Raw genomic sequence first — 13,513 nt, 5'->3', positions numbered from 1 at the left:
ACACTCTTAGTGACTTTTCTACTTTGAGTACTGCCAACCTTTTCAGTACCTCCTCTTTATCTATTTTTATCCTATCCTGTATTGGCATTACCTCCTCCTTTACTGCTACATTGGCAGCATCCTCTCCTCTAGTGAAGATGAATGTGAAGTATTCATTTAGTATCTCAGCCATGCCCTCTGCCTCCACAAGAAGATCTCCTTTTTTGTCCCTAATCGGCCCCATCCTTCCTTTGACTACCCTTTTACTATTTATATGCTTATAAAAGACTTCTGGGTTCCCTTTAATGTTAGCCGTTGATCTATTCTCATACTCTCTCTTTGCCCCTCTTATTCCCTTTTTTAGATCTCCTCCATAATTTCTGTTTTCAGTTTGGTTCACTACTATATTATGAACTTTACATTTGTCATAAGCCTCTTTTTTCTGTTTCATTTTAATATCATTAGTCATACAGGGAGCTCTAGCTTTGGATGCCCTTCCTTTCCCTCTCATGGGAATGTGTCTACTCTGTACCCGGAGCAACTCCTCCTTGAAGGCTTCCCGTTGTTCAATTACTGTTTTGCCTGTCAGTTTATAATTCCAATCCACTAGGGCACGATCCCTTTATAACTCACTGAAATTAGCCCTCCTCCAGTTAAATATTTTTATGCTTGATTGTTCCTTGTCCTTTTCCATAACTATTATAAACCTTATAATCACTGTTCCTCAAATGCTCCCCCACTGAAACGTGTTCCACTTGCCCCATTTCATTCCCAGAACTAAATCCAGCACTGCCATCAGGGAGGTAATATTAACCTCCAAGAACGGGTGGGTTGGGGGGCGGGTGGGAGGTTAAAATAATAGCTTTTTGGAGCGGGAATGCACCCCGGCTCCAACATGCCCACTTCCAGGTTTGACCCAGGCGCGTTTGGATGTGTGCCCTCAAAAGACGCCCGGAAGTCCTGCCTCCACTTAAAACTGGCGGGCTGATACTTAAAGGGGCAATGTGCCTCATTGAAATAGTTGAGGTACTTAATTTTTCACGTATTAGAAAAATAAAACAACTTCAACCTTCCCTGTTCAGGTTTCCCATCGCTTCTGTTTCACGTCAGGTGAAAGCAGTTGGATCCATGAGGTAAGTACATTTATTACACTGTTTGTGGGCCAGGAGGAGCAGGAATGCTTCTTCCAGGCCCAACAAACTCACCTGACCAACATGAACCCGTGATCAGCTGACCCCGATGTTGGACCCCCGATCCTGACTCCCCCCCATCCCATGCTGGACCCCCCCCCCCGATCTACCATTGCTGGAACCCCCTGCCATTAATGGACCCCCCCCCCAATCTTCAAGGCCCACCCGATGTCATCCTCGTTCCCCACCCCCACCTCCGGTTTGTTCCAGGGCCTATGATCCCTCCCTCCTGCCCCCCTCTCTGATTCACTGCTCTTTTCCCTCCCGACAGGCAGCCAGCTTGTCAATCTGGCTGCCTGGGGCACGGGAAACCAGGAAGCACAAATACTCAACTTCAATTGGGTTGTGATCACAGACTGTGGCACACTCATTTGCCTTCCGGGTTCTCCATGTTAAAATCGTGCCCCATGAGTCAGTGCACTCACTCAGAGTAAAGCTCTGACTTTTCACAACAAAACTAATTTAAGCAACTTATTGTTCTACCATTGTAAGATTTTTAGTATGCACTAGATTCGTTTGGTAAAGGTTATTTTTCCTCCCTTGAGTTAACTTCCTGTTACACGTCAACAGCAGCTTTTTTTCATGTGTTTTAGGCCCCCCCTTTTATAAGGTAGGGGGGGTTAGGGTGTGTTTATGTGCAGAAAAAAAAAACAAGAGTCAAATTAAAATTTTATTATTTCGGTCCAGGATGCCCACCGGTCGCGGAAAAACAGTGGCCTTGTATCAGATAATAAAACATTGAACTTCATGTTACATCACTTCTGCACTCATTTTTTGTATTACCATTGAAATGACATCAGAACAAAACTGTGGGGGAAATTCTGAAGCCTATAAAATATACCAGACAGTATGTTAATTTTGAAAGAGAGAACTTTGTGCAAAACAGCTTCATCATTTCGCAACTGCAGTAAGGCGCGAGAGGACTGCGCTCCCACAACTAGAGGTGATGGGCAGGTGTGAGGATCTTAACCGAGTCCAGGGGAGGGACTAACAGCGGGAGTGGAGACAGTGAAAGGAAGCAAAGTAAAAGATAGAGTAAATCAGTTAAAGGGAGAGGAAATGAACAGTTAAAGATCTGGCGAGCAGAAGATAGGTCAAAGGAAAACCGGGAGGGGGTTAAAAACCGCTGGAGAGTTTTTGAGAGAAATTTCCAATGAGGACGTCACATTTCGACTAAAAAAGACCGATGAGTTTGTTCTGGTTTAAAAAAAATCACTTCCAGCTGTTCACGGAAATCATTCAATGGCTCCAGGACCAGGACACCAACAGTGTGTTGAGGGTAATGTCCTTCGGCCGTATACATGCCAGTCTATAACTCCGTTGTTTTGTCTGTGTAATGTTTCTGTTGGATACTGGTGAGAGATGTACAGAATAGTAGCAGCACTGTTTTATTTCTACTTGTACTGCACAATTAATACATGAGACATTTCAAGAAGAAATATTTCATAAAATGACTGCAGTCCATAGGTGCTAACATTTTGTGGGTGAGGTGCATAAATATTTAAACTATATAAATTGTCTCTGATTAAAACTAATTTAGAAACAAACACTGCATTTCAGTAAGAGATAGCAAAAGGTCGGTTTTTCCTGAGGATCTGGTGGCTCCTCTAGTGATTAGGTATATATTTGTAAAAGAGGACTTTTCTCTTTATCTGATTCGGCTGAGAGGGGAGAGCACAAAGAGTGGAATTACATAAAAGATATAACTTGGAAGCAGACCATTCAGCCCAACCAGTCCGTGTTGGTGTTTATCCTCCAAACGAACAGTAGTCCTAGTCCCATATGCTTGCCCTGTTCCTACATCCCTTTATTCTGCTTTCCTTTAAGTATCTGTTGAACCTATTCTTAAATGGTGAAATGATTTCAGATTCAATCACTAATTCTGGTAGTGATTCCACAGGCTCAGCCCTCTGTGGAGGAAAAAAAATCTCCTGCTCTAATTTTATATCTATGTCCCTCCCATTCTATTTCCCACAATCACTGGAAACAGCCTTGTTTCTATTTACTCTGTCTCATCACTTGATAATTTAAACACCTCTAACAAATTACCATGTAATCCTCTCTCTGCTCTATTGAAAACAGACCTAACATTTTCAAGTCTTTCTTCATATTTGTATTTCCTCATGCCAGACATCATCCTAGTAAATCTGTGATGTACCCTCTCTATTGCCTCAACATCCTTCCTGCAGAGTGAAGCCCAAAAGTGCCCATAGTACTCCAACTGTGGCCTTACTAATATTTTATATAGATCATCATTACATTTTAACTTTATATTCTAAAGCTTGTTACATAAAACCTGATAGTCCATTAGCTTTTATTATCCACTTGAGGTGCTGCTTTTATTTGAATTAGAAAAACATACTTGCTCATCAAACCCACTCCTTCCAACAAACCATGTAGAACTTGCACTGTTATGAGCTTCACTATACTTGATTGACACTAATCACTAGATTATCTTTGGTTGCTAGAAAGAAAATTCAGTTAGTCTAAAGTCAAACCCTCCAATGGCCTGTGAAATGACCCTTGACCCCAAAGTAAATGAGTGCTGCAGAACATCAATCTTGCATCACAGTTTACATTACTCAACCTTGATTAGTTGTATTACAGGGGTGACATTTCCCTGTTTGCAGAGAAAACAAATATTGTTTCTGATCCATTTGTCCTCTAGTTCTGTGATCACAGTTTAAAATAAGTAAAATTGTATGTACCATTCTACATTATAAAAAATTTGTATCATGACCCTTCTCAGTTTTCTTTTTTCCAATGCAATTTTCCGGTAGGCTGCTGTTTTGACATTACTGCTAACTATGTTGTATAATTACAAAACATAGTTTGCGTACTGCTATGGTTGTAGTTCTGTGACTTGGATGAATAGATGGAGAAACACATTTGTTTGTGTGGTATTTTGTCTGAAAATGAATAGCAAGGGTGGCACAATAATGAGTTAATCTGTTACAGTAAATTTGGCATCTACATAATGGTAGCTGTTACTGGTGTGATTGGGGAAAATTATTTGGAAAGACCTTTGGCACATTGTCCAACTTAGCATAGCATCTATTAAAGACCTACAAAATTGAATGTCCTGTTGTACTGTGGATAAATGCATTTTGTCCCTCAGGCAAATTTGCCCCAGTATTTATATTAATGCTGGTAGTTGTGGAAGGAGTTGGGGCAGGGCATAATGGCAGCACCAAGTGGCTGCAAACAGTGTGTTTGCATTTTTTTTAAAAGGCTTCTGTCCTCTCTGAGACAGGGATTTGCCAAGTGAGAATATATAAATCCAGGAAGAACAGTGTCTACCATTTACATCCATTTTCTTCACATGCAACACTTAGTGTACATTTACACTGCATCTACTGGTCTGAAACCAGAAAATACAGTTTAGGATCCAGGCAGAATCCTATTTATACTCTGGATCCTGCCTCATATGTATGCTATTATTGTCTAGGTAAACTCAGCAGTCAATCTGCACACAATGAGGACATTTGGCTAGGGCAGTGGGAGAACTCAATTCTTCAAATAGTGCAATAGGATCTTTAAGTCTATCTGAACAGGCATATGAACATCGCAATTGAAAAATGGCACCATCGAAATGCAGTACTTCCTCAAAACTACACTAGTGTCAACTTAGATTACACGCTGATGTCTTGAAGTAGGGTTTGACCTCACAATAAGAACGTAAGAAATAGGAGCAGGAGTGGGCCACCTGGCCCCTCAAGGGTGCTCTGCCATTCAACAAGATCATGGCTGATCTTCTACCTCAACACCATTTTCCTTGATGCCTTTAATATCTAGAAATCTGTCGATCTCTGTTTTGAATGGGGCAGAGAATTGCAAAGATTCACCACCCTCTGAGTGAAGAGATTTCTCCTCATCTCAGTCCTAAATGGCCTACCCCTTATTCTGAGACTGTGACCCCCTGGTTCTAGACTCCCCAGCCAGGGGAAACATCCTCCCTGCATCTACCCTGTCAAGCCCTGTAAGAATTTTGCATGTTTCAATGAGATCACCTTCATTCTTCTAAACTCTAGAGAATACAGGCCTAGTCTACTCAATCTCTCCTCATACACAATCCCGCCACCCCAGGAATCAGTCTGGTGAACCTTCGTTGCACTCCCTCTATGGCAAGTATATCCTTTCTTAGGTAAGGAGACCAAAATTGTACTCAATACTTCGGGTGCGGTCTCACCAAGGCCCGATATAATTGCATAAGACATCTTTACTCCTGTATTCAAATCCCCTTGTAATAAACGCCAACATACTATTTGCCTTCCTAATTGCTTGCTGCACCTGCATGTTAGCTTTCAATGACTCATGCACAAGGACACCCAGGTCCCTTTGAACATCAACGTTTCCCAATCTCTCACCATTTTAAAAATACTCTGCATTTCTGTTTTTCCTACCAAAGTGGATAACTTCACATTTTTCCACATTGTATTCCATCTGCCATGTTCTTGCCCACTCACCTAGCCTGTCTATATCCCCTTAAAGCCTCTTTGCATCCTCCTCACAACTCACATCCTCACAAAAGACCCATTTATTCCTACTCTGTTTTCTGTCTGTTAACCAATTCTCAATCCATGCCAGTATATTACCCCCAATTCCACATGCTCTAACTTTGTTCACCAGCCTCCTGTTAGGGACCTTATCGAAAGCCTTCTGAAAATCCAAATACACCACATCCACTGGTTCCCCCTTATCTATTCTACCAGTTACATCCTCAAAGAACTCCAATAGGTTTATCAAACATGATTTTCCTTTCATAAATCCATGTTGACTCTGCCAAATCCTATTATTATTTTCTAAGTGTCCTGTTATCACATCCTTCATAATAGATTCTAGCATTTTCCCTACTACTGATGTCAGGCTAACAGGTCTGTAGTTCCCTGTTTTCTCTCTCCCTTCCTTAAATAGTAATCTTCCAATTCAGAATTTTATAGTGCTACCAAGTGAACTAAGACACTAAGCACTATTGTACTAGTTTTTTGTGTTGCCTGAAATGGTTTTCCAGGCTTCTAAAGCTTAACACAGAGGCAAGCAGAGATTGACAGGAGCAATTTAGTAAGGGGTCCTATAAACCTTCACCTGGAGGAATGGCACCACTGAGATAGTCAATAATTTAAATCTGTTGGTTCTTGTGATCTTGTATCTTGTTCAGAATTACCCTGAGCTGAAAATGATCTTTTCCCACTCTACTTTATTTTTGAGTCAACGTAATAGCTTTCAGATTTCCACTAGAATACTCCACACAACTTTAGTGTGTAGCCAGCATCAACTCCGAAGCCACCCCTCTGAAGTTGTTGAAGTAATTTAATGCACTGCTAGCTTGAATTGGGGATAGGGGATGGAAGAAGGCTACTAGCTTACAGCGAGTTGGATGGGGAGAAGAGCATGAACATAGGAACAGGAGTATACCATTCAGCCCCTCAACCCTATTTCGCTATTCAATTAGATCATGGCTGATCTGTACCTTAGCTCCATTTACTCGTTTTTGCTCCATATTCTTTACCTAACAAAATCTATTGGCCTCAGTCTTAAAAATTTAAATTGACCCTGCCTTTTAGGGGAGAGAATTCCAGAATTCCACTACTCCTTGTGGAAAAAACACTTCCTGATTTCACTCCTAAATGGCCGAGCTCTAATTTTAAGATTATGCCCCTTGTTCTGGAATCCTCCACCAGAAGAAATAACTTCTTTGTATCTACCATATCGAGTCTTTTTTATCATTTTAAACACCTCAAATAGATCACCCTTCAACCTCCCAAATTCAAAGGAATACAAGTTTGTGTAACTTGTCCTCACTTTAACTCTTAAAGCCCTGGTATTGTTCTGGTAAATCGGCACTGTACCATCTTCAAGGCCAATATATCTTTCCTGAGGTGCGGTGTCCAAAACTGAATGCAGTACTCCAGATGTGGTCTGAACAAGGCTCTGTACAATTGAAGCATCACTTCCTCCCCTTTGTATTCCAGCCCCCTTGAGGTTAAATTGAGGGGGAAGAAGAAGAATGTCACCATAAACTAGGAGGGTTGGAGGATGATAGAGTATTTCTGTGAAACAGTGGCCAGTTGGATGGTTGCACTGTCTCAATGGCTTCAGAGGGGTAAGAGTGCCATTATGAATTGAAGTTGGGAGGTTGCGGGAGAGTGACTATTGGGGAAGTGAACAGAAGAACATAAGAAATAGGAGCAGGAGTAGGCCAATCGGCCCCTCGAGCCTGCTCTGCCATTCAATAAGATCATGGCTGATCTGATCCTAACCTCAAATTTAAATTCATGTCCAATTTCCTGCCCGCTCCCCGTAACCCCTAATTCCCTTTACTTCTAGGAAACTGTTTATTTCTGTTTTAAATTTATTTAATGATGTAGCTTCCACAGCTTCCTGGGGCAGCAAATTCCACAGACCTACTACCCTCTGAGTGAAGAAGTTTCTCCTCATCTCAGCAGCCCCTTATTCTAAGATTATGCCCCCTAGTTCTAGTTTCACCCATCCTTGGGAACATCCTTACCGCATCAACCCGATCAAGCCCCTTCACAATCTTATATGTTTCAATAAGATCGCCTCTCATTCTTCTGAACTCCAATGAGTAGAGTCCCAATCTACTCAACCTCTCCTCATATGTCCGCTCCCTCATCCCCGGGATTAACTGAGTGAACCTTCTTTGTATTGCCTCGAGAGCAAGTATGTCTTTTCTTAAGTATGGACACCAAAACTGTATGCAGTATTCCAGGTGCGGTCTCACCAATACCTTATATAACTGCAACAATACCTCCCTGTTTTTATATTCTATCCCCCTAGCAATAAAAGCCAACATTCCGTTGGCCTTCTTGATCACCTGCTGCACCTGCATACTAAATTTTGATTTTCTTGCACTAGGACCCCCAGATCCCTTTGTACTGCAGTACTTTCCAGTTTCTCGCCATTAAGATAATAACTTGCTCTCTGATTTTTCCTGCCAAAGTGCATAACCTCACATTTTCCAATATTGTATTGCATCTGCCAAATCTCCGCCCACTCACCCAGCCTGTCTATATCCCCTTGTAGGTTTTTTTTTATGTCCTCCTCACTCTCTACTTTCCCTCCCATCTTTGTATCATCTGCAAACTTTGATATGTTACACTCGGTCCCCTCCTCCAAATCGTTAATATAGATTGTAAAGAGTTGGGGACCCAGCACCGACCCCTGCGGAACACCACTGGCTACTGGTTGCCAGTCCGAGAATGAACCATTTATCCCAACTCTCTGCTTCCTGTTAGATAACCAATCCTCCACCCATGCCAGAATATTACCCCCAATCCAGTGATTCTTTATCTTGAGCAATAATCTTTTATGTGGCACCTTGTCGAATGCCTTCTGGAAGTCTAAATACACTACGTCCACTGGTTCCCCTTTATCCACCCTGTACATTATGTCCTCAAAGAACTCAAGCAAATTTGTCAGACATGACTTCCCCTTCGTAAAGCCATGCTGACTTTGTCCTATTAAATTATGTTTATCCAAATGTTCCGCTACTGTCTCCTTAATAATAGACTCCAAAATTTTACCCACCACAAATGTTAGGCTAACTGGTCTATAATTTCCAGCCTTCTGCCTCCTACCCTTTTTAAATAAGGGTGTTACATTAGCAGTTTTCCAATCTGCCGGGACCTATTCCGAGTCCAGAGAATTTTGGAAAATTATTACCACAGCATCCACAATCCCTACTGCCACTTCCCTCAAGACCCTGGGATGTAAGCCATCAGGTCCAGGGGATTTATCCACCTGGAGTCCCATTAATTTACTGGGTACCAATTCCTTAGTGATTTTAATCGTATTTAGCTCCTCCCCCCGCTAGAGCCCCCTGTTTGTCCAGTGTTGGGATATTCTTAGTGTCCTCTACCGTAAAGACTGAAACAAAATATTTGTTCAGCATTTTTGCCATCTCCATGTTTCCCACCATTAATTTCCCGGTCTCATCCTCTAAGGGACCTATGTTTGCCTTAGCCACCCTTTTTCTTTTTATATAACTGTAGAAACTCTTGCTATCTGTTTTTATATTTTTTGCTAATTTATTTTCATAATCTATCTTCCCTTTCTTAATCAATCCTTTAGTTACTTTTTGCTGTCTTTTGAAGACTTCCCAATCTTCTATCCTCCCACTAAGTTTGGCTACCTTATATGTCCTTGTTTTTAGTCGGATACTATCCTTAATTTCTTTACTTAGCCACGGATGGCTGTCATTTCTATTACACCCTTTTTTCCTCAGTGGAATATATATTTTTTGAAAGTTGTAAAATAGCTCCTTAAATGAACACCACTGCTCATGTACCGTCTTACACTTTAATCTATTTTCCCAGTCCACTTTAATCAATTCCGCTCTCATACCAACATAGTCTCCTTTATTCAAGCTCAGTACGCTTGTTTGAGAACCAACCTTCTCACCCTCTAATTGGATATGGAATGTAACCATGTTATGGTCACTCATTCCAAGGGGATCCTTAACTAGGACATTATTAATTGATCCTGGCTCATTACACAGGACCAGGTCCAAGGTTGCTTGCCTCCTTGTAGGTTCAGTTACATACTGCTCAAGAAATCCATCCCTAATACACTCAATAAACTCTTCCTCAAGGCTACCCTGCCCAATTTGATTTGTCCAGTTAATATGATAGTTAAAATCCCCCATAATTATAGCTGTTCCCTTATTACATGCCCCGACTATTTCCTGATTAATACTTCTTCCCGCAGAGTTGCAACTAGGAGGCATATATACTATGCCCACTAGTGTTTTTTTCCCCTTATTATTCCTTATCTCTACCCACACTGTTTCATTGTCCTGATCTTTTGTCCCAATATCATTTCTCCATTACAGTGATTCCTTCCTTTATTAACATAGCCACCCCACCTCCCCTTCCTTCCTGCCTGTCCTTCCTGATTGTTAAATACCCTGGCATATTTAATTCCCAGTCGTTGTCACCCTGCAGCCATGTTTCTGTAATGGCCACAAGATCATACCCATACGTAGTTATTTGTGCCGTTAACTCATCCATTTTGTTACAAATGCTACGTGCATTCAGATAAAGAACTTTCAAATATGTTTTGTGACACTTAGTTCCTGCTTATTCCTTTTTTAACACTTTACCTTTTACTCCATACCTTCTGTCCCTTCCTGACACGCTTTCCTCTGTCTCCCTGCTCAGGTTCCCAACCCCCTCCACAGCTTTGATGCTGGGTTAATCACCTTGCACCTTCTAGTTTTTATTTTATCTGTCGTGCCTAAAGTACACTTTCTTTTCGCTGCTCTATGCTTTTCCCTTTCACTTAGAGTTATACAGCACGGATAGAGGCCCTTCAGCCCATCGTGTCCGCGCCGGCCATCAAGCCCTGTCTACTCTAATCCCATATTCCAGCATTTGGTCCGTAGCCTTGTATGCTATGGCATTTCAAGTGCTCATCCAAATGCTTCTTGAATGTTGAGAGGGTTCCTACCTCCACAACCCTTTCAGGCAGTGAGTTCCAGACTCCAACCACCCTCTGGGTGAAAAAGTTCTTTCTCAAATCCCCTCCAAACCTCCCGCCTTTTACCTTGAATCTATGTCCCCTTGTTATAGAACCCTCAACGAAGGGAAAAAGCTCCTTAGTATCCATCCTATCTGTGCCCCTCATAATTTTGTACACCTCAATCATGTCCCCCCTCAGCCTTGTTCTTGAACAACTGTTTGTACTATTTGTATTGTAGATTTCCCCTGGGTCTTCCCCTCTCTTGCTGCTCTCAACTTTATTCTCTTCTGACTCCTCGCTCAGGTTCCCATCCCCCTGCCACTCTAGTTTAAACCTTCCCCAACAGCACTAGCAAACACCCCTGCGAGGACATTGGTCCCGGTCCTGCTCGGGTGTAACCCGTCCCGCTTGTACAGGTCCCACCTTCCCCAGAACCGGTCCCAATGTCCCAGGAATCTAAATCCCTCCCTCCTACACCATCCCTGCAGCCACACATTCATCCTGTCTATTGTCCTGTTCCTATACTCACTCGCATGTGGCACTAGTAGTAATCCTGAGATCACTACCTTTGAAGTCCTGCTTTTTAATTTATCTCCTAACTCCTTAAATTCACCTTGCATGACCTCATCCCTTTTTTTAACCTATGTCGTTGGTTCCAATATGGACCACGATTACTGGCTGTTCACCCTCCCCCTCCAGAATGCCCTGCAGCCGCTCCGTGACATCCTTGACCCTAGCACCAGGGAGGCAACATACCATCCTGGAGTCACGTTTACAGCCGCGGAAACGCCTATCTGTTCCCCTTACAATTGAATCCCCTATCACTATAGCCCTGCCACTCTTCTTCCTCCCCTCCTGTGCAGCAGAGCCACCCGTGGTGCCCCGAACCTGGCTCTTGCTGCTTTCCCCTGATAAGCCATCTCCCCCAACAGTATCTAAAGCAGAATATCTGTTTGAGAGGGAGATGGCCCCAGGGGACTCCTGCTCTACCTGCTTAGTCCTTTTACTCTGCCTGGCGGTCACCCATTTCCTTTCTGCCTGCGTAATCTTTACCTGCGGTGTGACCACCTCACTGAGCATGCTATCCACGATAGTCTCGGCATCACGGATGTTCCACAGTGAATCCACCCGCAGCTCCAGCTCTGAAATGCGGTTAGCCAGTAGCTGCAGCTGGACACACTTCCTGCACACGTGGTCGCCAGGGACGCTGGTAGTGTCCATGACTTCCCACATAGTGCAGGAGGAGCATATCACGGGTGTGAGCTGTGCTGCCATGACTTGCCTTAGACTCTCAGACTCTCCTCCCGCTCTCGGGGTCTCCTTTTATACAGTGCTCACCTCTCGGACTCTCCTGCCTCACCTGTGACGTCGCACAGTAGTTTTCTCTTGTTGTAGGTCTGCTGCTGCTTTTATTCCCCAATCTCAGTCTTCTACTCTCAGGTCCACTGCCGCTCTACGGAAAAAGTTCGGAAAAGCAAGGCAAACGAGCACCTCCTTCCCCCAGCTCCCACACGTACCAAACTCTCAGCAGTTCACTCTGTGTTATCCGCACTCCGTGTTGTCGCACTGACAGGCCCCTGTATTTCTACAGTTTGTGACTCAGATGAGTCAGGCCTGCCCCACCTTCAAGTACCAGTTTAATCTAGCTAACCAATTAACTTGCTACAGCAGCTCTCTCTGCTGAAGCCTGACAGAAACTTAAAAATTTAAACTTTAAAATTGAACTTAAACAGTTGAAAGCAATATGCACTAGATTTTAAAGAGATTAACCCTTAAACTCCCACACGTACCAAACTCTCAGCAGTTCACACTGTGTTGTCCGCACACCGTGGTGTGAAGGTTCGGTTGCATGTTTAAAATTCAAAGTCAAGTTGCTGTCTTTTTATAAAAAGATTAAAAATCCATTGACTAGAAATCAGTGTTTTTAAGGTAAAAATTAAAAAAATTCTGGGGGGAGAGAGGCATGACCTCGACCTCCTAGATGTCTTGTGCTTTCAGAATTTGTGTTTTGTCCTTTTAAGACTTTCATCCACATGTTTTTTCCCTACATTTGAAAGAATGTTTGGCATACCTGCAGCTTCCGTCACATCATAGGCTTGTCCTCAGCTGTTCATAGAATTATAGAATGATGCAGCACAGAAGGAGGCCATTCGGCCCATCGTACCTGTGTTGGCTGTTTGAAAGCTATCCAATTAGTGCCATTACCCTGTTCTTTCCCCATAGCCCTGCAAATTTTTCCCCTTTGAATATTTATCCAATTCCCTTTTGAAAGTTATTATTGAATCTGCTTCCATCACCCTTTCAGGCAGTGCATTCCAGATCATAACAACTCGCTGCCTAAAAAAATTTTTTCCTCATCTCTCTCCTCGTTCTTTGCCAATGACCTTAAATCTGTGTCCTCTGGTTACTGACCCTTCTGCCACTGGAAACAGTTTCTCCTTATTTACTCTCCAAGGCCTTGACATCTTTCCTAAAGTGTGGTGCCCAGAATCGGCCACAATACTGCAGCTGGGGCCTAACCAGTGTTTTATAAAGATTTAGCATAATTTCCTTGCATTTGTACTCTATGCCTCTATTTATAAAGCCAAGGATCCCGTATGCCTTTTTAACAGCCTTCTCAACTTGTCCTGCCACCTTCATAAACTTGTGTATGTACACCCCCAGATCTCTCTGTTCCTGCACCCCCTTCAAAATTGTACCATTTAGTTTATATTGCCTCTCCTCATTCTTCCTAACAAAAGTCACTTCATACTTTTCTACGTTAAATTTCATCTGTCATGTGTCTGCCCATTTCACCAGTCCGTCTGTCCTCCTGAAGTCTGTTACTATCCTCCTCACTGTTTACTACATTTCTGAGTTTTGTG

General features: G+C 42.7%; 1 protein-coding gene across 1 annotated transcript in view; it reads left to right on the top strand.

Annotated features, from left to right (window-relative positions):
• Positions 1-2,212: 2,212 nt before the first annotated feature.
• LOC137333465 (magnesium transporter NIPA2-like) overlaps positions 2,213-13,513 on the top strand; it is a 55,948-nt gene continuing 44,647 nt past the window's right edge. Inside the window, exon 1 of the mRNA XM_067997654.1 lies at positions 2,213-2,448. Within this exon, the coding sequence (XP_067853755.1) occupies positions 2,412-2,448 (37 nt within the window). The 5' untranslated portion in view covers positions 2,213-2,411. The remainder of the gene's footprint in view (positions 2,449-13,513) is intronic.

This window comes from Heptranchias perlo, chromosome 1, assembly GCF_035084215.1.
Source record: "Heptranchias perlo isolate sHepPer1 chromosome 1, sHepPer1.hap1, whole genome shotgun sequence".
Lineage (NCBI taxonomy): Eukaryota > Metazoa > Chordata > Chondrichthyes > Hexanchiformes > Hexanchidae > Heptranchias > Heptranchias perlo.
Note: the sequence above shows the minus strand (reverse complement) of the source record. Positions and strands in the feature narration are given on the sequence as shown.